The sequence below is a fragment of the Argopecten irradians genome, chromosome 8, assembly GCF_041381155.1.
Source record: "Argopecten irradians isolate NY chromosome 8, Ai_NY, whole genome shotgun sequence".
NCBI lineage: Eukaryota > Metazoa > Mollusca > Bivalvia > Pectinida > Pectinidae > Argopecten > Argopecten irradians.
Genome location: NC_091141.1, coordinates 38,857,557 through 38,884,637, shown reverse-complemented (window position 1 = coordinate 38,884,637; position 27,081 = coordinate 38,857,557). Strand labels below are relative to the sequence as shown.

The window sequence follows — 27,081 nt, the reverse complement described above, 5'->3', positions numbered from 1 at the left end:
TTATTCAAGGTAGCGATGTTTCTTTTCTGAAGAGTCCTGAAATTCTTTAGTAACTATAGGGATACAATACTGCTACTTCGGAGAGAGATAACTTGAACATATTCTGATGAATACCGATATATCATTATTCAGACAAACAGAAATTGAAGAAAAAATAAAAGCTTTCCTGCATTTTCTATAAATTAGTCAAAGAAAACAGTGACTAATTCAAGTAAAATTATACTGCTTTTCATTAAAACACAATTTCATGATATAATGGTGTGATAAATCTTTACAAACGCCACTTCATCATGGTGCATAAAATAGATAAATAACCCTATATGACAATGTATCCAATAAATGCATATTTTTTTCTTACTTCCTGTGACAGAGAGTGTGGTCTGACCACTGGTTCCAGTTCCTACAGCATTTGTAGCTGAACAAGTATAAACTGTGGCATCATTGCTACTAGCACTGTTGATTGTAAGAGATGGGCCATTAACTGTTGATCCTGTGTATTTGCTTCCGTCAATAGTAAGTGTGGTAGCTACACCATTGTCGATACGCTGCCAGAAAACATTGGTATGGGTAGGTGTGGCAGACACGGTACATCCCAGAGTGATGGATTGTCCGGTAGTAACCGAGTAAGTGTTCTGGGCAATGGTGACAATGGGGAGACCTGATAAGAAAGGGTAGTGATAAGAAACCAACTATAATCCTGTTACAGTAATAAGTTACAAACAAAAATTCTCCCATGTTATTGACAACTAGTGATTACGGATGGTTCTAATGAAACAACTATTGACCACGGATGATCCTAATGAAACAACTATTAAATACGGATGATCCTAATGAAACAACTATTGACTACGGATGATCCTAATGAAACACCTATTGACCACGGATGATCCTAATGAAACAACTATTGACCACGGATGATCCTAATGAAACAACTATTGACCACGGATGATCCTAATGAAACAACTATTAAATACGGATGATCCTAATGAAACAACTATTGATACGGATGATCCTAATGAAACAACTATTGACTACGGATGATCCTAATGAAACAACTATTGACTACGACACGGATGATCCTAATGAAACACCTATTGACTACGGATGATCCTAATGAAACAACTATTGACCACGGATGATCCTCATGAAACACCTATTGACTACGGATGATCCTAATGAAACACCTATTGACCACGGATGAGCCTAATGAAACAACTATTGACCACGGATGATCCTAATGAAACAACTATTAAATACGGATGATCCTAATGAAACAACTATTGACTACGGATGATCCTAATGAAACAACTATTGACTACGGATGATCCTAATGAAACACCTATTGACCACGGATGATCCTAATGAAACAACTATTGACCACGGATGATCCTCATGAAACACCTATTGACTACGGATGATCCTAATGAAACAACTATTAAATACGGATGATCCTAATGAAACAACTTATGACCACGGATGATCCAAATGAAACAACTATTGACCACGGATGATCCTAATGAAACACCTATTGACTACGGATGATCCTAATGAAACAACTATTGACCACGGATGATCCTAATGAAACACCTATTGACTACGGATGATCCTAATGAAACAACTATTAAATACGGATGATCCTAATGAAACAACTATTGACCACGGATGATCCTAATGAAACAACTATTGACCACGGATGATCCTAATGAAACAACTATTGACTACGGATGATCCTAATGAAACACCTATTGACTACGGATGATCCTAATGAAACAACTATTGACCACGGATGATCCTAATGAAACAACTATTGACCACGGATGATCCTAATGAAACAACTATTGACTACGGATGATCCTAATGAAACAACTATTGACTACGGATGATCCTAATGAAACAACTATTGACTACGGATGATCCTAATGAAACAACTATTGACTACGGATGATCCTAATGAAACAACTATTGACCACGGATGATCCTCATGAAACAACTATTGACCACGGATGATCCTCATTAAACACCTATTGACTACGGATGATCCTAATGAAACAACTATTAAATACGGATGATCCTAATGAAACAACTATTGACTACGGATGATCCTAATGAAACAACTATTGACTACGGATGATCCTAAATGAAACAACTATTGACACGGATGATCCTAATGAACACTATTATAGATGATCCTAATGAAACAACTATGATACGGATGATCCTAATGAAACAACTATTGACTACGGATGATCCTAATGAAACAACTATTGACTACGGATGATCCTAATGAAACAACTATTGACTACGGATGATCCTAATGAAACAACTATTGACCACGGATGATCCTAATGAAACAACTATTGACTACGGATGATCCTAATGAAACAACTATTGACTACGGATGATCCTAATGAAACAACTATTGACTACGGATGATCCTAATGAAACAACTATTGACTAGGATGATCCTATGAAACAACTATTAAATACGGATGATCCTAATGAAACAACATTGATACGGATGATCCTAATGAAACAACTATTGACTACGGATGATCCTAATGAAACAACTATTGACTAGGGATGATCCTAATGAAACAACTATTGACTAGGGATGATCCTTATGAAACAACTATTGACCACGGATGATCCTTATGAAACAACTATTGACCACGGATGATCCTAATGAAACAACCATTGACTAGGGATGATCCTAATGAAACAACTATTGACTACGGATGTCCATCAATGGAACCACTATTAACTACAAATTATCTGAAAATGGGAAACAGATATCTGATTGCATAATAATCAGATTGTATATATATGTCACGAGAGTGATTATAATATGGGTATTTGTTCGCGAGTACATAAATAGAATCCAACAGCTATAAACAGTTGACAATATTTATTACACACTAACGGAGACAGATAACCCTGAAATAAAAAGAACAATACCTGACAATATGTAGGGATACATAAATGAACATACTACTGTATCTTCTATATTTATACTGTAAGGTATAAAATATAAACAGGTAACTATTTATTATAATAGTAAATTGTATTTTAATTTCCGAGTTACATATTTTTACAAATAACATTTAATTTACAGTCACTTGACTCTATGCATTGCCCTAACCTGACCGACCACGTGCGGTCCTTTGTTATACATAATATAAAGCTTTATGGACAAGTTATTTAAAGAAGTTTTAATTATATAAAGTATTTTAATTATATTGCATAGTGAAGAATAAGTTAATTACTTTATTTCTAGTTATATATTAAATTAACATACCTTTCAGTACTGTGGCCGTAAAGCACACACGTACAGGCTTCTAGCTATAGGTCGTGTATGTCCAGTGCCTATTTTCCACGTAATGTGCGGACACGCTTCCTCAAGGGTGGGCGTGCACGTGCAAGGACAGGGTCATGCAGGGTCAATGTGACACACTCAACCAATCCATTCACTCGCCTCTCATACGTCATCATAACAACTTACACACACAGATTTACATGTACAGGACATTACATGACACAGGGACATGTAAATTCAGGCAATACACAGCGCATGTAGTTAAAACACCATATACACCATATTATATATATGGTGAATTTAAACACCGCCACATATATATATAGCAGTTAAATATTCGTGTTTTAACAAAGAATGGTTAATTGTAAACAACAGTGAAATATTCAGAAATCCATTGACGTAACTAAAACGGAAAACACAAATAGTTATAGGAATTAACGAACCGGAGATATGCTCCGTATAGGAAGTCGCAAAATACTGACCTCGCGATCGATTTCATCATGGAAATGTCTATCAAACAATTAAACAGACAGAATGAAGGAAAGAAAATGATAGAAATTACCGCTGAAATACAATAAATGAAAAAAATGTTCTTACTTCCTGTAACAGTGAGTGTTGTGGTGGTACTGGTTCCGGTTCCTACGATGTTGGTGGCAGAACAGGTATAGACGGCCTGATCTCCGGCAACAGCGTTTGTGATGATGAGGTCAGGATTGGCTACTGTAGCACCTTGGTATTTGTTACCATCAACGGTTACACTGCTGGTGACTCCATTCAGTGTTTTTCTCCAAAACACACTGGTGTGGACTGGTGTGGCTGTCACTGTACAGCCGAGAGTGACTGTCTGTCCGGTAATTACAGAGTACTGGGCCTGGTCTACAGTTACTACGGGGATACCTTTGGTAAAATATCAGAAAGAAAATGTTACAGTATATATGGCTTGATTTTTCATACATAATGTATGAGTAATTCTGGTTTATACATGTAACTCTTTCATGATGACAAAATGATAGGATGGTTAAATTAGATGTCTATTCCAGCATGGAGTGTAAGTAGTGAAACATCAGTTAGTCTGTTAAACCATTTTCCCCCCAAAATAATGCCCCATCCGTTAGTTTACTTAAAGATATGTTGTTTCAATGCATTTGTATATTCATGTCTCCAAAGCTCCTCATTATTACTACAGGACCTTTATACTTCAGACTGATCAACTTTGCACAGATTGCAATCCACTCATTCAACAAGAACTATCGTCCATGAATTCAACTTAGTTAAGAAGGAATAGAAAGTTGATAGTTAAATCTACAGACTGGCAGACAGGCAAATCGAATCCGGGATACCCCTCGTTCCCACCAACTCCTGTTTATGATTTTATAAACTATTCTTGTGTTTGAGTTAAATGTAAAAATGTGTCTGCAGAGTTAAATAATAAAATTTGGGAGTGACATTGTTGTAATTTTTTTATTTTGTAAAAGAAGAGGCAATACCAATCTACTTTGCTCATATGAATATTTCAGCCAATATAAAAAAATGTATTTCAACAGCAACAATCCTCCAACCATCAACAGAAAGGATAGAATTATTTTAAGGAGAAAGGTCTTACTTTATCATACCCAAGAGTCTAAGAAAACGGAAATAAAAATGTGGCACTACATTGTCACTTAGGATAAAAAAGTTATTTACAGTTTTGCAATCTCAAGTTGAACCTAAACCGGTCCTACCCAAAAGGACAGTCTAACAGAATTTTACAGTCTGTTAATCTATTATCTGAAGTAAATTATTTCAAGCATGTTAGAAAAAAGTAAAAGCGGAGAAAAAATATGTCCCCTACTTCCTGTAACAGTGAGTGTAGTGGTGGTACTGGTTCCGGTTCCTACGATATTGGTGGCAGAACAGGTATACACTGCCAAATCACTGGCAACCGCATTGGTGATGGTGAGGTCAGGATTCGCTACTGTAGAACCTTGGTATTTGTTACCGTCTATGGTTAAAGTACTTGTGACTCCATTCAGCGTTCTTTGCCAAAATGCACTTGTGTGACCTGGTGTGGCTGCCACTGTACAGCCGAGAGTGACTGTCTGTCCGGTAATTACAGAGTACTGGGCCTGGTCTACAGTTACCACGGGGATACCTTTGGTAAAATATCAGGGTTGGAATGAATCATTTCGTATCTATATTAAAACTATTTTACAGAGAAGATACATAAAATAGTCAATAAACTGCATTTACTAGACCTCTCGCAAAACAAGTAATTTCTTTAAACAGTTCGGTCTTTTATTTCCTGAAAGCCTAAGAACACAATATCAGAAAGAAGGTTGTGGAATATATCTATAGGCATAGCAGTTTTCATCGAAGCAAAACAAAAATCATCAAAACTAAGTTAAATGTGTATAAAGAAAACTATTAATTCCAAGTAGCCTTACTTCCTGTGACAGAGAGTGCGGTCTGACCACTGGTTCCAGTTCCTACAGCATTTGTAGCTGAACAGGTATAAACTGTGGCATCATTGCTGTTAGCACTATTGATGGTAAGGGATGGGCCATTAACTGTTGATCCTGTGTATTTGCTTCCGTCAATAGTAAGTGTGGTAGCTACACCATTGTCGATACGCTGCCAGAAAACATTGGTATGGGTAGGTGTGGCAGACACGGTACATCCCAGAGTGATGGATTGTCCGGTAGTAACTGAGTAGGCGTTCTGGGCAATGGTGACAATGGGGAGACCTGATTAGAAAAGAAATTTTGGCCATGATCGTTTGTTTTCACATTTCACTTGAAATAGCAAACATTTCTAAGGCTTCCGGATAGTACAACAGGAATAATGAATTATATACCAGGTAATTCAAATCAAATAATTGTGTCTTTTGATATTGAATCAGCCAATATAAGGTGTGTGTTAGAATGGAAAATAGCTTACAACTTGATAATGCATTGAACATTTCTAATTATGCATATTTTAAAACAGCTCAATAAATGTGAAACTGGGTCCATGTGCATGCAGGTTTTTAAAAGCATCCAACGGTCATCTATTTAAATATTCTGGATTATCCCTCATAAGCTGAACCTCTTAAATAACGGAACTGAATTCATAAAGATTACACATACGTGACCGTTGTACTTTAACAAGATTAAATTAATGAGTTTGAACTTTGGTGTTTTGCGTGGAATGTTGTTTTACCGAGACAACCATCACAGCCCAATACTTTGGGATCATAATACAAATGTCAAATGTGTTCATAAAGTGAAGATGATGCCACACGGAACATGACTCCAAATAGGCCAATAAAATGTACAAATTAAACAGTTTTAGCTTCAATCAATTTAACTCAAACTCCGTTGGTTTTGATTATAATCAACTGATATGAAAACTTCATCTTTAAATAGGAACTTAAACTTCATAATGATCAACTCTCTGAATTCTTATTTGGGACCTAAAAGTAAATTTGATCATAGGAATTAGGACCAACTGGTAAAAATAAACAAAACAAATTGTCCCCTACTTCCTGTAACAGTGAGTGTTGTGGTGGTACTGGTTCCGGTTCCTACGATGTTGGTGGCAGAACAGGTATAGACGGCCTGATCATTGGCAACAGAGTTTGTGATGGTGAGGTCAGGATTGGCTACTGTAGCACCCTGGTATTTGGCACCGTCAATATTTAAAGTACTTGTGACTCCATTCAGCGTTCTTTGCCAAAATACTGTTGTGTGACCTGGTGTGGCTGCCACTGTACAGCCGAGCGTGACTGTCTGTCCGGTAATTACAGAGTACTGGGCCTGGTCTACAGTTACCACGGGTATACCTTCGGTGACATATCAAGTTGGAGATTTTAGGGGAAATGAAAGAATAATCATTCATTTCAATTATACATTGCAAACAATCTAAATTACAAAGTAGGTTTTGTAATGGAAAAAAAGTACAAGAGCAATCTCAACAAAAGTCATGAGTTTTAAATGGTCACTTAGACACAACAAGAACTTTTACATTACTAATTTGAAATGCATTACTGAAGACTAATGATATAATTATAAACATGAAAAAGTCTTAAAAGCTGCCAAAGAAAGAATATTGACAGTTGTCTACAGATTGCAGTTAGCTATGTTTGCATTAACAAACCAGGACTGACTAGACTGTAATTGTTAATAAATTATGTTTATCGATAAAAACATTTTGACTGCACGTGACCTTGAAAGTAGCACAGGATCATTCATATAACTAAATTGACTACGCCAAGAAATGAGTGTCATGTTACTGTGAGTCTTCAAAAGGGTTATGACTATTTTACGTTTTTAACCTTAAATGTAATATAAAAGTATTCTGTGTAATAATTCGCAGTGCTAGCACCATACACAAGAATACTTATATCAATTTGAAGTATCTCTTGGTTAATATGAAGAAATTGTTATAAGCCCATACATAACGGTATATTAGTCCACGTGTGACTTATAAAGAAGATCAAACTAATTCGTTTGAATCCAATCATGCCATAGACCTTAAAAGGTATGTAATCCACTTAATTAATGAAAAATAAATGATCAACAGTACGTATCTATATATAATCGACCTTTAACCAATTCAAGGTCATTAATTTGAGCAAACGTGGAAGACCTTCCCCTTTAACCATAGAGACAATTATGTTCCTAATAGGTCTTTGTGTTAATGAATGTGAATGAAACTTTTTTACATAAAGTTTATGAAAGTGGACAGCACACACCGAAGAATAAAAGATGATGACAACACGTCAGGTTGGTGTTTGGGATCAAGTAAAAAGATTGTAAAACAATTGAAAGAAAATTATTAAACTGGAAAATAAAATGTTAATGAATATCAAAAAGCTTGTATAAGGGAACAAATAATATGACAAAGTTTGAGAAATATAAAGATGTTTTTGAAATAGAGGTATTAATTGTATGAGGAACACCTTTCTAATCAGCCTTACTTCCTGTGACTGTGAGTGTGGTCTGACCACTGGTTCCAGTTCCTACAGCATTTGTAGCTGAACAGGTATAAACTGTGGCATCATTGCTACTAGCACTGTTGATGGTAAGGGATGGGCCATTAACTGTTGATCCTGTGTATTTGCTTCCGTCAATAGTAAGTGTGGTAGCTACACCATTGTCGATACGCTGCCAGAAAACATTGGTATGGGTAGGTGTGGCAGACACGGTACATACAAGAGTGATTGATTGTCCGGTAGTAACCGAGTAGGCGTTCTGGGCAATGGTGACGATTGGCAGACCTGTTGGAAAAAGAGACATTTACCAACATCCTAAGACAAATGATTTTGAACTACAAACCAAATGCAAATCATGTCAAAACGTATAGGATATGAATGCATCTAGGTGCTTATGATATCTTAGTAACATATTGTGTTGTTCAAATTAGGCTCATATTTTAGGAAAAATATACTTTGATGCAATTATTGAATCTGTCGAAACCATTGCGAAATTAACATCGGAAACCCGTTGATACCAGCAAACAGTTAAAGTACATGTATAACCTTTTTATAGAGACAATATGAACTCAGAAATATGAATCAGATTGTTAAAACAAGAAATTATTCTCAACTAAATTTTATCAATGATACAGTAAATAAAAATTATGTCGGGTCAGGAATGAAGATCAATTAGGCAAAAAAAGACTTAAATGTTCCCTACTTCCAGTAACAGTGAGTGTAGTGGTGGTACTGGTTCCGGTTCCTACGATGTTGGTGGCAGAACAGGTATAGACGGCCTGATCACCGGCAACAGCGTTGGTGATGATGAGGTCAGGATTGGCTACTGTAGCACCCTGGTATTTTGCACCATCAATAGTTAACGTATTGGTGACTCCATTCAGCGTTCTTTGCCAAAATACACTAGTGTGACCTGGTGTGGCTGTCACTGTACAGCCGAGAGTGACTGTCTGTCCGGTAATTACAGAGTACTGGGCCTGGTCTACAGTTACCACGGGGATGCCTGTGGTAAAATATCAGGGCGGAAATGTAATATCTACACCAAAAACAGTAATAACATTAGTTCGGTATAAACAAAAGAAATCCAACCTTTTGGTAATGTGGTTATGGCCAAAATAGTTTAGAGGATTTAGAGTAAAATGATATTACAAAGAATCAACTATAATAATCAATGAAACCTCAGCAATTTGTTTTATCTAAATAGTTTAGCCAAAAGTATGGATGGAAAGGAACGACACCTTTCAGTTGGAGTTGGTGTAAAAATAAGTTTTGATTGTATGATGGCAACTATCTACATCAGCCTTACTTCCTGTGACAGTGAGTGTGGTCTGACCACTGGTTCCAGTTCCTACAGCATTTGTAGCTGAACAGGTATAAACTGTGGCATCATTGCTACTAGCACTGTTGATGGTAAGGGATGGGCCATTAACTGTAGATCCTGAGTATTTGACTCCATCAATATTGAGTGTAGAGGCTACACCATTGTCGATACGCTGCCAGAAAACATTGGTATGGGTAGGTGTGGCAGACACGGTACACACAAGAGTGATGGATTGTCCGGTAGTAACTGAGTAGGCATTCTGAGCAATGGTGACAATTGGAAGACCTGTTTGGAAAATGATGATCATCAATTGTAGACAACAGCATATAAGATATACTAGCTGTATTCTATCAGTCATGTAGTTTTTCATATTTGTTCAAAACTTCAATTTGCACAACTAAGAGATAAGGTTTGAAATCAACAAATTTCATAACGACTCCTTCCATGCTTTCTGAAAAATTGGGATGACAAAAAAAAGTTTTGTTACAAGAGACCAAAGGTTTTTATTGGTCATCTGGTAACCTTGGCACTAATCGAATAAAATATGATTTAAAATAGTTTCTTGGATTTATGACAGACAGGCAAATGTTTTGGTAGGGTTTTAAAAGACGCTTACCAGGTTGTACTTCCTGTTAATTCATACAAATTTACAGTACTAGTGGTTGGAAATGAAGAACATTATTAATTGTGTACCACCATGACAATCTCGGACATCGGACCGACCTCAAAATTTGTTTTAGTTGAGACTATGTCAAGATCAAATCAGACAAGTTTCAGCTAAATCACACTTATAACACTTGTTAGTGGGAAGAAGTCCAAAACGTGTTTTCAGGATGGCGGGTAAGGTGGCCATCTTAGAGATTTCAGATCAACCCTAAATAACGGCAATTTGTCAGGACCATGTGAGAATAATTTCAGACATGTTCCGGCTAAACTGCACAGGCTGAAGTTGAGAAGAAGTTTAAAATATGATAAGTTCACGGAAGGCACATGGCGGAAGAAGCACGATGACTAGAGGTAATAAATGACTCCTTAACAATCATGAGGTGTTGAAACAACCATGAGGTGTTGAATAGGTCAAATGATTGGGAACCTATAAAAACTATTCATAAAACTGTACAAACAACAAGATATTTGTAATCAGATCATAAAAAAAATTGGAATAATAGAACATTTATCAATAAAGACTACTCACTAGTACAAAATAAAACAAAACAAAGACAAAAGATTGCAAATCAGGAAATGATGTTGGGCCAACAATTGTTTGTCACATTACCAAGAGAATCATTGAGGGTAAAATCCAACAATGACACAAGTTTATGAGATTGAAGTGACTTAGAATATATTGTCATACCTGAACTCTTTCTACAAAAATATCCTCCCAATCAGAAAATTCTAAATTAAACCAATCGATATTTCCCCATTTCATCAAATTGATGAAACATCCAGATGTTTGTAATAATGTTATGAGATTTTAGCAATTTTGAATTCAGGAAATGGATATTAACAAAAAAGAAAAAGAAAAAAAAAAGAAAACAAAACAAAAGATAAAAGGAAATATCCCTTACTTCCTGTAACAGTGAGTGTAGTGGTGGTGCTGGTTCCGGTTCCTACGATGTTGGTGGCAGAACAGGTATAGACGGCCTGATCACCGGCAACAGCGTTTGTGATGATGAGGTCAGGATTGGCTACTGTAGCACCTTGGTATTTGTTACCGTCTATGGTTAAAGTACTTGTGACTCCATTCAGCGTTCTTTGCCAAAATACACTATTGTGACCTGGTGTGGCTGTCACTGTACATCCGAGAGTGACTGTCTGTCCAGTAATTACAGAGTACTGGGCCTGGTCTACAGTTACCACGGGGATGCCTGTGGTAAAATATCAGGGCGGGAATGATATATCTATACTAAAAACCTTTATGTAATGTGGTTATGGCCTGTTAAGAGGATTTACAGTAAAACGATACTTAAAAAGAATCAACTATAATAATCAATGAAACCTCAACAATTATTCTATCTATACAGTTTAGCCAAAAATATGAATGGAAAGAAACGACACTTTTAGGTTGGTGATGATGTAAAAACAAGTTTTGATTGTATGGTGAAAACTATCTACATGAGTCTTACTTCCTGTGACAGAGAGTGCGGTCTGACCACTGGTTCCAGTTCCTACAGCATTTGTGGCTGAACAGGTATAAACTGTGGCATCATTGCTACTAGCACTGTTGATAGTAAGGGATGGACCATTAACTGTTGATCCTGTGTATTTGCTTCCGTCAATAGTAAGTGTGGTAGCTACGCCATTGTCAATACGCTGCCAGAAAACGTTGGTATGGGTAGGTGTGGCAGACACGGTACATCCCAGAGTGATGGATTGTCCGGTAGTAACTGAGTAGGCATTCTGGGCAATGGTGACAATGGGAAGACCTGTTTGGAAAATGATGATCATCAATTGTAGACAACAGTATATAAGATATACTAGATGTATTCTATCAGTTATGTAGTTTTCATATTTGTTCAAAATTTCAATTTGCACAACTAAGGGCTACGAGTTGAAAACATCGAATTCCATAACGACTCCTCCCATGCTTTCTGAAAAAGTTGGATGACAAAAATAATTGTTTATGAGACCCAAGGGTCATAACGGTCATCTGTTAACTGTGACACTAGTCAAATGATATAGTTTCTTGGATTTTGGACAGGCAGACCAATGTTTTTGGTTGGGTTTAAAAAGACACTTACAAGGTTGTACTTCCTACAAATCTACAACTACTAGTGAGTGGAAATGAAGAACGTTATTAATTGTGTTACACCATGACCATCTTGGATTTCGGACCGAACCCCAAAATTTTAATTAAATTGAGACTATGTCAAGATCAAATTAGGCAAAATTCAGCTAAATCACACTTATAACACTTGTCAATGAGAAGAAGTTCAAAACATGTTTTCAAGATGGCAACTGCGGTGGCCATCTTAGAGATTTAAGATCAAACCAAAAATAATGGCAATTCGTCAGGACCATGTGTGGATAATTTCAGACAAAGTTTCAGCTAAACTCCACATGCAGAGCTTGAGAAGAAGTTTAAAATATGATAAGATCACAGATAGCGTATGGCCGAAGAAGCACGATGAGAAAAGGTAATAAATGACAGCTTGTCAACCATGATGTTGTTGAATGGATTGAATAATTAGGAACCTATAAAAAGCTATTAATTAAAATGTTGAAACAACAAGATATTTGTAATCAGACTATAACAATTTTAGATTAATGGAAAATTTATCAAGAAAAAGTACAAATTAAAACTAAACAAAGACAAAAGATGGCATATCAGGAAATGATGTTGGGCCAACAATTGTTTGTTACATCATCAAAAGCATCATTTAGGCTAAAATCTAACAAAGATATAAGTTTGTGAGATTGAGATGACCTAGAATATATTGTCACACCTGAACTCTTTCTGCACAAATATATTTCCAATAATAAAATTCTAAATTAAACCAATCGATGTTTCCCCATTTCATCAAAATTGTTGTAACATACAGATATTTGTAATGAAATTTTAGCAATTTCGAATTAAGGAAATTGATATTAACAAAAAGAGAAGAAATTAATTTAAAACAACTGTAGTACGGTAGTAATTGAGTAGGTGTTCTGGGAAATAATAGCAATTGAGTGACCTGGAAAAAATGAGGATCAATTCCAGAACACATCATATAATTTATACTAGATGCTACCTATCATTCCTATCAGCCATGTTGTTTTCATATTTGTTCAAAAAATGAATTTGCAAGGATTTAGGATGATAAATAAGATCCATTCTATACTTTCTGAAAAATAGGATGACAGAATTTAGTTCTAAACAACGAACGACCGCATGTCAACCACAATTGGTTAAGAAATAGGGATGGTGTCTCAGAGACAGTTCAGTAATAAAATAAATTCAACTAGTATTGTCCGCGAAATAAAAATACATGGATTATTAAAGAACAGAGGACATTAGGCCACGAGAAAAGGAGATTGTGTGATTGTGTCAGTCAATCAGGAAATGCTGTTGGGCTCAAACTATCTATGACATACTGCCGTACCAAGAAAGAATGATATAGGGCAAAGCCCAACAAAGATGCAGGTTTTGTCAGGTTACATAGAATATGATCTTCTCCTACCTAGAAGGTGTGACAACTAAATCACAACCCGAGGGGTACTTAATGAACGTCTAACCCGAGGCTTGCCGAGTGTTGGACATTCAGAAATTGCCCCATCGTTGTGATTTTGTTGTCATACCCTCATATAGGTACTGAAAAAATGAGACAATCATGAAGTACTTGGGTCTCACCTGTCTGATACAGACACAGGTAACATCGAGTATACATTGAATTTATTTAACAACGTTGAATGTCTCAAAGACAATATTCTACATCAGCCTTACTTCCTGTGACAGTGAGTGTGGTCTGACCACTGGTTCCAGTTCCTACAGCATTTGTAGCTGAACAGGTATAAACTGTGGCATCATTGCTGTTAGCACTATTGATAGTAAGGGATGGGCCATTAACTGTAGATCCTGAGTATTTGACTCCGTCAATATTGAGTGTGGTAGCTACACCATTGTCGATACGCTGCCAGAAAACATTGGTATGGGTAGGTGTGGCAGACACGGTACAACCCAGAGTGATGGATTGTCCAGTAGTAACTGAGTAGGTATTTTGGGCGATCGTGACGATTGGGAGACCTGTTTGGAAAAACGGTGATCAATAAATGATAACAGCAAATAAACAATATACTAGATGCAGCCTATAATTCCTACCAGCCATGTTTCATCAATATGTGTTCAAAATTTGTATTCAATTTTTAACGATTTTGGATCTAGAAAACTGATCTAAAGAAAATAAGACCTAAAGAAAACAAAACAAAATGTTCCCTACTTCCTGTAACAGTGAGTGTAGTGGTGGTACTGGTTCCGGTTCCTACGATGTTGGTGGCAGAACAGGTATAGACGGCCTGATCACCGGCAACAGCGTTTGTGATGATGAGGTCAGGATTGGCTACTGTAGCACCCTGGTATTTGGTACCGTCAATAGTTAAAGTATTTGTATTTCCATTGAGCGTTCTTTGCCAAAATACACTAGTGTGACCTGGTGTGGCTGCCACTGTGCAGCCCAGAGTGACTGTCTGTCCAGTAATTACAGAGTACTGGGCCTGGTCTACAGTTACCACGGGGATACCTTTGAATAAATATTCAAGTAAAAATGTAAGATACAGTAAGTGTAGATAGGGTAATCATTTGGTATCAATTAAATTGTCTTGCTAACAAGGTCGGAAAGGCATGAATAACAATTTTGCATTTGTCAACTTGATTGAGTACTGAAAAGAGTGAGAAAATCGTTTAAAATCTGGACCTCATTAAAGCAGACGAAGCTAAGAAACAGTATACAATGAATAATGAAACAAGTATTGATGATCATTAAGATACTATTCTACATCAGCCTTACTTCCTGTGACAGTGAGTGTGGTCTGACCACTGGTTCCAGTTCCTACAGTATTTGTAGCTGAACAGGTATAAACTGTGGCATCATTGCTACTAGCACTGTTGATGGTAAGGGATGGGCCATTAACTGTTGATCCTGTGTATTTAGTTCCGTCAATAGTAAGTGTGGTAGCTACACCATTGTCGATACGCTGCCAGAAAACATTGGTATGGGTAGGTGTGGCAGACACGGTACATCCCAGAGTGATGGACTGTCCAGTAGTAACTGAGTAGGCGTTCTGGGCAATGGTGACGATTGGCAGACCTGTTTAGAATATTATGGAATATTGACATAGTAAATTACTTATCTCCTTTTTAATACCGACATAGAACATACTTATTAACATTGATCAAATAAGAGTCGAAGTGTTTTTTTGTATAGAAGAAAAACAATAACCACTCAATCAGGCACATATTTCACTCTTTTTCCTCGGTCATATTTTTTTGAGTCGATGGTTAATAACAACATTAATTGGTACAGATTCTACTTTTCCCCTAAGCCTTACTTCCTGTAACTGTGAGTGTGGTCTGACCACTGGTTCCAGTTCCTACAGCATTTGTGGCTGAACAGGTATAAACTGTGGCATCATTGCTATTAGCACTGTTGATAGTAAGGGATGGACCATTTACTGTCGATCCCGAGTACTTGACTCCATCGATATTTAGTGTAGAAGCTACACCACTGTCGATACGCTGCCAAAAAACATTGGTATGGGTAGGTGTGGCAGACACGCTACATCCCAGAGTGATGGATTGTCCGGTAGTAACTGAGTAGGTGTTCTGGGCGATTGTGACAATTGGGAGACCTGTTTGGAAAACGGTGACCACAACAGATAACATAAATAAACAAAATACTAGATAGAGGCTATCATTCCTAACAGCCATGGTTTTTTTAATATTTGTTAAAAAATTTGTAATAGTTTTTAACGATTTCGGATTAAGAAAACTGATCTAAAGAAAATAAGACCAAAATAAAACAAAAGACAACAGAAAATATCCCCTACTTCCTGTAACAGTGAGTGTAGTGGTGGTACTGGTTCCGGTTCCTACGATGTTGGTGGCAGAACAGGTATAGACGGCCTGATCACCGGCAACAGCGTTTGTGATGATGAGGTCAGGATTGGCTAATGTAGCACCCTGGTATTTGGTACCGTCAATAGTTAAAGTATTTGTATTTCCATTTAGCGTTCTTTGCCAAAACACACTAGTGTGACCTGGTGTGGCTGCCACCGTGCAGCCTAGAGTGACTGTCTGTCCAGTAATTACAGAGTACTGGGCCTGGTCTACAGTTACCACGGGGATACCTTTGAATGGATATTCAAGTAAAAATGTAAGATACAGTAAGTGTAGATAGGGTAATCATTTGGTATCAATTAAATTGTCTTGCTAACAAGGTCGGAAAGGCATGAATAACAATTTTGCATTTGTCAACTTGATTGAGTACTGAAAAGAGTGAGAAAAATCGTTTAAAATCTGGACCTCATTAAAGCAGACGAAGCTAAGAAACAGTATACAATGAATAATGAAACAAGGGTTGATGATCATTAAGATACTATTCTACATCAGCCTTACTTCCTGTGACAGTGAGTGTGGTCTGACCACATGGTTCCAGTTCCTACAGCATTTGTAGCTGAACAGGTATAAACTGTGGCATCATTGCTACTAGCACTGTTGATGGTAAGGGATGGGCCATTAACTGTTGATCCTGAGTATTTGACTCCATCAATATTGAGTGTGGTAGCTACACCATTGTCGATACGCTGCCAGAAAACATTGGTATGGGTAGGTGTGGCAGACACGGTACACACAAGAGTGATGGATTGTCCGGTAGTAACCGAGTAAGTGTTCTGGGCAATGGTGACAATGGGGAGATCTGTAGGAAGAAACATGTTGACCTTCTACAATATCCTTTGTAAACCGGACATCAACTTAAGAAGGAGTAAGAGAACCCATCTGTTTAACTGAAGTGTACCCATCAAGTAGTTGCCGTTTCAGTTTGTCATTAATGATAGGAAATTACGAAAGTGTATCAAACATACAAATATCTGGAAACGCAATACCACTAAGATTGTTTTTTATTTAACCTTTAACGGATCTGTTAATGACGAATAGTATGTTGACCAAATGTGTAGTTTTTCTATGACTATGTATTGTCATTAAAGTATTAATATCAGCTAATGTTAAAATTTTGATAGACCCTTCTCTGGGCTAAGGACATATATATTCTGGATAAAAAGGTTAATAGAAAGGGAAGTTCATACCCAGAAAACAAAACTTTGCGAGGCTAATGTTGGGACATACTAAACGACAGAATATCCATCAAACTAAATTTTCTGCAATGTTTTATTCCATTTTGCTTTAAATCCACCCAAAACTAGAACGGAAGCCAACGATTAGCTAATATCACTGTATCACTAGTCTGATACCTAACAATTGGCAAATATAAACATATTATGTTCGAAAATAGGACCAAAACCTCGAAAATATTTCATACACAGTTACCATGGCAACCAAATAACATTGCATTTTCAGGAAAACCAATTATCAAATATTGACCAAATAGAAGCGTCTTTTATGTTAGCATAATAAACATCATTGTATTTATTGATGTGTGATAAAATAAGCTTCCTTCCACATATTACAATAATATACCAAGTTTAAACAAGATTGATCCAAAGACTTAAGAGATAATGGCCATTCTACATGACTTATGTATAGTGACCAGGTTACTATGGCAACCATACGTTTAAAGCCTTCTTGCACATCGAAACATATGCAAGACGACAGATTCATATTGATTCAGATTGTTCAATTACTTTTCTTCTCAAAAACCAAAGTCAGTACCTCTTGGAAACAACTCGCACATGTTTACGAAAAAGTGGCAGAATTGTAAAGAGCAAGTGTATTTTATACAAATATTGGGTTTGCATCGATCAAGCAATTTTAAATTATGAAATAAATGAGTATTAATTTTAATATACAACAAAGAACATGTTCCCTACTTCCTGTAACAGTGAGTGTAGTGGTGGTACTGGTTCCGGTTCCTACGATGTTGGTGGCAGAACAGGTATATACGGCCTGATCACCGGCAACAGCGTTTGTGATGGTGAGGTCAGGATTGGCTACTGTAGCACCCTGGTATTTGGTACCGTCAATAGTTATAGAATTTGTATTTCCATTCAGCGTTCTTTGCCAAAACACTGTTGTGTGACCTGGTGTGGCTGTCACTGTACAGCCGAGAGTGACTGTCTGTCCGGTAATTACCGAGTTCTGGGCCTGGTCTACAGTTACTACGGGGATACCTTTGGTAAAATATAAGTACAGAAATTCAACATGCCGCAACAAACAAAGATAAGATATTTCTGGAAACAGATGGTTATTATAGATTGACACAATGGCTATGACTACGAGATTAAGCTTATTCTTGGAAAATAGTTTGGATTATATAAGGAACACCTTTCTACATCAGCCTTACTTCCTGTGACTGTGAGTGTGGTCTGGCCACTGGTTCCAGTTCCTACAGCATTTGTAGCTGAACAGGTATAAACTGTGGCATCATTGCTATTAGCACTGTTGATGGTAAGGGATGGGCCATTAACTGTAGATCCTGAGTATTTGACTCCATCAATATTGAGTGTGGTAGCTACACCATTGTCGATACGCTGCCAGAAAACATTGGTATGGGTAGGTGTGGCAGACACGGTACACACAAGAGTGATGGATTGTCCAGTAGTAACTGAGTAGGTGTTCTGAGAAATGGTGACGATAGGGAGATCTGCAGGAAGAAAGATGTCGACCTTCTACAATAGCATTTTGAAATATTCCTGTTTAACAACACGGATGAATGAGAATCCGTATTCTGTAAACAGATTTTAGAAACGACAAGACCATTCTGAAAATGATAGGTTATCACTTTTGTAACATAATATCATATCGAAAAAAAAATATGAAAGTAATAATCACTTTAGATAAAAGATGTAGCAAACTTTAGGGAAAATTAGCAATCTTATCACGGTCACTGAACAATATGAAGAAATTAATCAGAATATTAATCGTTTCGCTATATTTCGTAAACATTATTATGAATTTTTTTAAAGTCTAGCTTTTCCGATTTAAGATTGTGGAATCTGGTATAAAGATGGTATAGATATGTCACATATAGATTCTTAAGAAAAAGTCAATACAGATTGTTGTATGTATTTGAATATAATGTTCTGCATCTTCCTTACTTCCTGTAACAGAGAGTGTGGTCTGACCACTGGTTCCAGTTCCTACAGCATTAGTAGCTGAACAGGTATAAACTGTGGCATCATTGCTATTAGCACTGTTGATGGTAAGGGATGGGCCATTAACTGTAGATCCCGAGTATTTGATTCCATCAAGATTGAGTGTGGTAGCTACACCATTGTCGATACGCTGCCAGAAAACATTGGTATGGGTAGGTGTGGCAGACACGGTACAACCCAGAGTGATGGATTGTCCGGTAGTAACTGAGTAGGTGTTCTGGGCAATGGTGACAATGGGGAGATCTAAAACAGGGGATAACAGGTTAAACGAGACATCAATAAATTATCAACATTTGCGTTCATTGTTATCATTACTTTCATGGATATTTTATTACATTAAAAGTTAAATGTCAGACTGTATGGTTTCATGAATTCACAGATCAACAAATTAATTTCATTTCGAGTAAAGATCTTTTTAAATTAGTACTTTTGTTTCTATAAACTGCTGGTATATATATATGTATTTCTCATTTTGCTATTTGCAAGGGAGCTACGCTACTGAAAATGATGGATCTAATAAATCTACTAATCATGAAAAGAGATCAGGTGAATATGATAGAATATAGTGTACAGGTTGGCGTATGCTTTGTAAACTTCAAGTAGAAATGCTTGAGTCTATGAATTAGCATATGAAACAGCAAGATAAACAGCCATGCTACATACATTTCTACTAATCTATGAATATATATATAAATATATACATGTGGGCCTTAATGGTATCTAAGCATATGCACTACAGATGGTATCACATCCCTGATATTCCTGGGGTTACTGTCACTGTCGTCATATCTGGACTATGTCAAAGTAAAACTAAAGGTACTTTAGGACAAAAGGAAGCCTGACAAATCACAAGCCTACAAAGTCTTCTTTTGAAGATTATGTAGATAGGAAAACCCAACTTCAACGCCATACAATCAACCAGTCTTCAGTTTTTTATGATCTAATCCAGGGTTGGATATTGTTTAGGAAGATGGTAAAAATCTAATAGGGTCATGACGTAAATCAATGACTGGTTTTATATTCCATTAAGAAATTGAGAAGACTTGATAGTGTCTTCCTTTTAGTTATTTTTCTGCATAATTGAACATAAATATATTAAGAAAGAACTATATAGCATGTTTAAGAATTACCATTTTCTACGAGGAAAAGTAGAGACCCTTGGAAATATGAAACAGATGAAAGATCTGTAAACATATTCGGTAAAATTGCTATAACATAAAACTCTTTAGAGAAAAAAGACCATAGATCAAAGCTTATATATTTGTAAAAGGCCGTCATTTGATGGCCATTTTGTGACAATCCTGAAATTAATCAGTCATTGTTGAAGTACATCGATTTCAAAACTCTTGAGGAAAGGTCACATTCAAATAAAGAAAGGTCAAGATATTTTCGAAAGATTTAACATACTTAGGAGAAAGAATACAATTTATGGAAGAAGTAGTTCACTTTGAACAGATTAAGACATGCTTTAATCTGACAGAGGTCAAGTTTTCGGGGACGGTGATGTTTTGCCGAAGGCCTTTTTCTACGAGGCAGGGGATCCTTGTGTGTTGTCGCACACTTTTTCTAGAGGGAATTTACAAACTTTTTGAGAATTCCTTCCTTTTCGAGATAAAATAGAGATATCACATTTTTTTTAATATCTTTGTGAAGAATTTCATACATCGGTCAGACATAATACGGAGACAGGTTATGAGTAACATCATTTACAGAGGAATTTTTGGGAGATTCCAATGCTTTGAGTGGTACCAACTGACAGAAATCCATTTCCATAACAGAAATATCCTGGTATTCTAGCATCACAATTCTGTGTGTATGGTCATGGTACGTCCATACAGAAAATGTGCAGAATGAGATATAGTGCTCAGCGTAGCACATGCTGGTGAGTAGTTCATAATGACCATATAAGTATAAATGTTCAACATTATAATGAAAACACTGTACATGTGCAGATCAAAGCAGCACAAGCAAACAACAGAAGAACCCCGTTATATCGCCCACTTGTTTCCTTTGATTTTGGCGATATATCGAGTTTGGCGGTAATTCGGATTTGTCGTTGAAATCTTAATAATATCATGTGAACGTAACGCAGAGTACGAAGAACAAAGAACAAAACTTTATTCATGTATTTAGCAGTTAGGTAGATCAACACACTGCCTTCATCTCGAAGCAGCACCATATACTATTATCGTGTCTTTATGTTGGCAATTTTTGAGTGATAAGGTATTTAATTTAAAAAAAACCCTCTGAAATAGAATATCAATAAAATAAAACCTTGAGTGTGCCCATTTCAGTGATCTTTACTTCACAATCATCTGCTAGTTCACTGGTCTCCTCTCAACCAAAGACGTGTGGTAGTCATTTGGATACTTGAAGCATAGATAACCAGTTGTTCTCCAAATCCTTAATATATGTCGATTAAAAAGCCACCCTGTGGTTCAATGTCGACGCAAATGTAACTGGCAGATTATAAAGAAGCCAAGGCAAGAGAAAACAAGCTTTATATAGCCGAGTGCATCTCACATTTACTGTGTAAACAACAAACAATTCAACAATCGTGTTATAATGAGACATGTTTTATGAAGTGAGGCAGAACAATATCCATAAATTGCGCTGTATATGATCAGATTCCATTGTGAATATTCATGACCTGATTATGTACCCTTCTAAAATATAAAAAAAACTCTTCTTTTTTTACTTGAATATATTTTTTGCCATTGCAATCTGTAATCATTTACTATTTATTCATTAGAAAAATACGTTTTTGGTAAAAATGAATTCAGACACTACATACGTATGTAAATGTGAGAGTACACTCTTGTCAAAAATAGGCTAGCATAGCATAGTAGATTTAAAGCATGAAATGGTGGACCTAGAGCCAGGACATGTGTATGCTAATATCACACTAAATTGCTATAATAACTATTGGACACATTCAATGGACTGTAGCCAAAAGACGATTCCTTGAATAAAATTTTGATCAAAATAAATGAATTATAAACAACCTTCATCTTATTAGAACTTTTACTTTTTTTATCAAAACAGTAACTGAAAAATTAGTACTGTAAATTTAGCCTTTAAATGTGTTTCACTGGCCAAGGTCCGTCATTTTGGAAAATACTCTAAAGTGGCACTTACTTCCAGTAACAGTGAGTGTAGTGGTGGTACTGGTTCCGGTTCCTACGATGTTGGTGGCAGAACAGCTATAGACGGCCTGATCACCGGCAACAGCGTTTGTGATGGTGAGGTCAGGATTGGCTACTGTAACACCTTGGTATTTGTTACCGTCTATGGTTAAAGTATTGGTGACTCCATTCAGCGTTCTTTGCCAAAACACATTTGTGTGACCTGGTGTGGCTGTCACTGTACAGCCGAGAGTGACTGTCTGTCCGGTAATTACAGAGTACTGGGCCTGGTCCACAGTTACCACGGGGATACCTTTGCATAAACATTAAAGTGTGAATGTCTAGCTTACACGGATGTTAAGGCATGTGTAAGAATATTGCATCTTTCAAATTTATTGATTACTGAAAATTGTTTGAAAAATGTTAAATATTTTGATCTCACTTGCTGGCATAGGTAAATGATAAAACATTTCAATCAGCAGAACGTATAGGAATATGGGAATTATATCTGCAGGACTGTTTATGAGCGACATAATTAATTGTAAGTAATTTCTACACAATGGGTGTAACACATGACTGCCTATAGTTAACAGACACATCCATCAGATTTGCTTTATACTTCAATTTCACCTATTCAATGTCCCCTCCGACATATGAAGCAACTTAGTTTGTGGTATGTTATTTGTGTAAATACTGTCATTACGTGACAACATCTGCTTACTTCCTGTTACAGACAGGGAGACCTGGGCACTCTGTCCTGTTCCAACTTGGTTGGTGGCAAAACAGGTGTATGTGCCCTGGTCTCCACTGTTGGTATTGAACACAACCAAAGATGGACTGCTAACGGACGACCCAGCATAGTTGACATTGTCTATTGTCAGTGTAGTAGTCCCGCCATTGGTGGGAGTGAACTGCCAGAACACACTGGTATGTGTTGGATTGGCAGAGACAGAACACTGTAAGGTTACTGTTGTTCCCGTAGTTACAGAGTAAACTGTCTGTGAAACAGTAACTACTGGTATATCTGTAAGAGAACAAGGCTAAATCTTTTTAACACACAAGTCTATGAGGGTAGTGCCAGATAAAGATGGAAGACTGATAGAACCAGATTTTATTTTTACTTATGGATAACAGTTTGGGGTTTTATATTTTGAACTGTGATACCATTAGTTAATAGTTCAAAATGAAAAAAACAATGTCTTTACTAATAATAAGTTTCATAATAAAATACTGTGTAAATGATATTAGCCAATAGACTGACCTAATATCAGCCCTCTTCATATCTTTCTAAAATTATAACGAGTCTTGAGAATCGGTTAAACACGTTAAGCCATATCGCGAAAATTTGATTCGCTAGTATTTAATTTTCTAAATTAAGGTCCAAATTTGTACATTTAGCTTGCTATACAGCTATTCCAAAGAGTGTAAAAACCTTTTTAAAACCCTAGCAATTTATTGACCTAAAATCCCTATTCTTTTAATCACTGGCGATAATTAACGTCTCATAGAAATATATATTGACAATACCCAAAAGCACAAGAAAACATTCCATCCAGTATAATAGCCCGACACTCTGGGTTACAGTCACAAATGTAAATGATATATGGTAATAGCAGTCTTTCATTTCCATCAAATAAGTAAGTGTTCATTAGTTTATGTGCACTCAAAGTTGAAATGTGGAGGGTATATTGCTTCTTTTAGGGTGTGACAAATGGGCAACACTTTTTTTAACTCTGAAGACAGAATCCTGTCAATGATGTGAAACCTTTTATATTAAGTGATTTAACAAATGTGTCCTTATGTATAGTTTATCAACACGAAAGGTATAAAATACAAAAAACAAGTAAAAACAAGTGTTGTTTGACGTGTAAAACTTACTGAAAATGTTTTTTCATAAGACTTGATTTCTATCATTGAATGAAAAAGATTTTTTCTTTTCAGCCTTATACTGTAAAGCTTACTTTGTCACACCCTCAGCGAAAATAAATTATCACAAAAATCACCAATATAACAGTATTACTCACACACCGAGTGATGTTAAAAAGAAGACGAGGTGGTCAATATTCATTCAGCAACCAAGCTATCAATTACGGTAAAATGTAATGTTTTCGAGTTGATATTTTCACTTAGCTTTAAAATAATCAACTGAATGAAATGTTTATACTATATTTATTAGAGTTATAGAGTCAAATTTATTAACATATGTCAAAATTTGTTGACATAATTGCGGAAAGATGTTTTTAAAGAAATTTAACAGATGCGGGGAAAAATACCAGATATTACATGTCGTAATAATTCCCATTTTACAGTGTAAATTCATTCTTCAAAGGAAAATTTCAGATCATGCACAAAAAAGGTTTCCAAACACATTTATACCAAAATATCAATAAATAATATTTATGATATTATATTCTATCTTATTTTAGTGCCAGCAAGGTTGCTAAATGAACGTTAAGATTATATTTTAATGGGATTGAAGATAATATATGTTGTATGAAATGCTTACTTCCTGTGACAGACAGTGAGGTCTGACCACTGGTTCCAGTTCCTACAGCATTTGTAGCTGAACAGGTATAAACTGTGGCATCATTGCTACTAGCACTGTTGATAGTAAGGGATGGGCCATTAACTGTTGATCCTGTGTATTTGCTTCCGTCAATAGTAAGTGTAGTAGATACACCATTGTCGATACGCTGCCAGAAAACATTGGTATGGGTAGGTGTGGCAGACACGGTACATCCCAGAGTGATGGATTGGCCGGTTGTAACTGAGTAGGCGTTCTGGGCAATGGTGACAACGGGAAGACCTAAAATATTGAAAAAACAAACCCCCAATGAACACATTTCATTTATAAAAATAATCCTACAGTACACGAATTATCAAAAATGGCTCGGTAGAATCATGACCATGGGTAATGAAGAGTACTTTATCAAAAAACATTAATTTGATTAAAAAGCTTGATTTACCCCCTCAATAATGATTAATGTCTACATTTCTAGCCATATATCATTTCAATGTACATATTTCATTTTTTTTCCGAAACCTCCCAGAAGGTTTAGACACCATCAAATTTATTTAAACGTTATAAAGTTCAAAACATTCAAGTGTTTAATGTAGAAAAACATCAAAAATAAATCCTAAAAATTTTGCTACAAGAGCTCAAATATATTTTCAAATAAATTACATTTTAAACAAGATTGTGCACTCCCAATTTCCATATTGAGCAGTTGCAGCAGTAAAGATAAGCCATAATATTCAGAACTCCATAACTCTCCCAAATTAAAGACATTGGCGACCCAAGAAAATGATATAAAACTTCATAGAAAATCACATGATGTTTAGCTGATAAAGCCGTCATGTTGGAAAATAACCAGTTGAAAACTGAAGGCGATCACAGATCTAGAGCAAAAAATTATACTGCAAGTACAAATCAACGACTTGCGGTGGACCACCAATACCAACATACTGATCCAGCTACAACATTTCCTAATGTATTGTTACCTCGTTTATATAACAAAATAATCGTTATGATACATGTAGAGCTGATTCTTAATAAAAATTAGAATTTTATCCAAAATTAACAATGTTCAAAATTGACCTGATCTATCTAAGCTACGTTTTGTACTGTGGACTCGCATTGTTATTCAAAGGTAGCAGAGAATATAAATTACAATGCAAATATCTTACAGACTCCCAACACAGTTTGGTACCTGTATTAATTGAATTTGCTAATTACGTTTTACACTCAATAATCAGTGGCAAACCTACTAGGTCCTATCTCATCATGATAAAAATATTTCAAATAAATATCTAAATGCTGAAATATATCACTTGGCAACATTTGCTTACTTCCTGTTACAGACAAGGAGACCTGGGCACTCTGTCCTGTTCCAACTTGGTTGGTGGCAAAACAGGTGTATGTGCCCTGGTCTCCACTGTTGGTATTGAACACAACCAAAGATGGACTGCTAACGGACGACCCAGCATAGTTGACATTGTCTATTGTCAGTGTAGTAGTCCCGCCATTGGTGGGAGTGAACTGCCAGAACACACTGGTATGTGTTGGATTGGCAGAGACAGAACACTGTAAGGTTACTGCTTGTCCCGTAGTTACAGAGTAAACTGTCTGTGAAACAGTAACTACTGGTATATCTGTAAGAGAACAAGGCTAAATCTTTTAACACACAAGTCTACGAGGATGGTGCCAGATAGAGATGGAAGACTTATTGTTACAGCCTAACGTCATTACTGAATAGTAGTCACTCATTGCAATCCCTTGTATTATGATTGTAAGTCCATCTGTATTATCAAAGGAAATCCAAGAATGTATAAGCTTTATAATAGCTTTGAGCTGCATTAATACAAGGTCTAAGATTTATACAAGATTGGTTCTCCTTCATGAATAGGGGACAACAAACTAAAATTGTCAAAATCCAAAAGGCAAAGTTTTAGCCATTTTGTCTTCCTAAAAAGATATGCACAGTTATGGACAAAGACAAAATTCCATACTATGTCATTTAGTTATCTTGGAAACCACAGGTTATAATTTCAATTTTAATCATCC

The 27,081-nt window shown here is 36.3% G+C and overlaps 1 protein-coding gene across 37 annotated transcripts in view; it reads right to left on the bottom strand.

The window, feature by feature from the left end:
• The window catches only part of LOC138330320 (serine-rich adhesin for platelets-like), a 98,481-nt gene that overhangs the window by 29,777 nt on the left and 41,623 nt on the right, over nt 1–27,081 (bottom strand). For 10 of the 37 annotated variants that reach the window (XM_069277826.1, XM_069277824.1, XM_069277836.1 and 7 more), the window contains 22 exons: nt 26,367–26,669; nt 25,024–25,323; nt 23,239–23,541; nt 22,531–22,830; nt 19,336–19,635; nt 18,582–18,881; nt 18,109–18,408; nt 16,111–16,410; nt 15,613–15,912; nt 15,072–15,371; nt 14,505–14,804; nt 14,012–14,311; nt 11,712–12,011; nt 11,154–11,453; nt 9,571–9,870; nt 8,968–9,267; nt 8,250–8,549; nt 6,813–7,112; nt 5,737–6,036; nt 5,145–5,444; nt 3,911–4,210; nt 359–658 (listed from right to left, as the gene is read on the bottom strand). In XM_069277826.1, the coding sequence (XP_069133927.1) occupies nt 359–658; nt 3,911–4,210; nt 5,145–5,444; nt 5,737–6,036; nt 6,813–7,112; nt 8,250–8,549; nt 8,968–9,267; nt 9,571–9,870; nt 11,154–11,453; nt 11,712–12,011; nt 14,012–14,311; nt 14,505–14,804; nt 15,072–15,371; nt 15,613–15,912; nt 16,111–16,410; nt 18,109–18,408; nt 18,582–18,881; nt 19,336–19,635; nt 22,531–22,830; nt 23,239–23,541; nt 25,024–25,323; nt 26,367–26,669 (6,606 nt within the window). Of the gene's footprint in view, nt 1–358; nt 659–3,910; nt 4,211–5,144; nt 5,445–5,736; nt 6,037–6,812; nt 7,113–8,249; nt 8,550–8,967; nt 9,268–9,570; nt 9,871–11,153; nt 11,454–11,711; nt 12,012–14,011; nt 14,312–14,504; nt 14,805–15,071; nt 15,372–15,612; nt 15,913–16,110; nt 16,411–16,708; nt 16,980–18,108; nt 18,409–18,581; nt 18,882–19,335; nt 19,636–22,530; nt 22,831–23,238; nt 23,542–25,023; nt 25,324–26,366; nt 26,670–27,081 lie in introns of all 37 variants that reach the window. The other 27 variants (XM_069277839.1, XM_069277855.1, XM_069277825.1 and 24 more) reach the window with 26 other exon arrangements.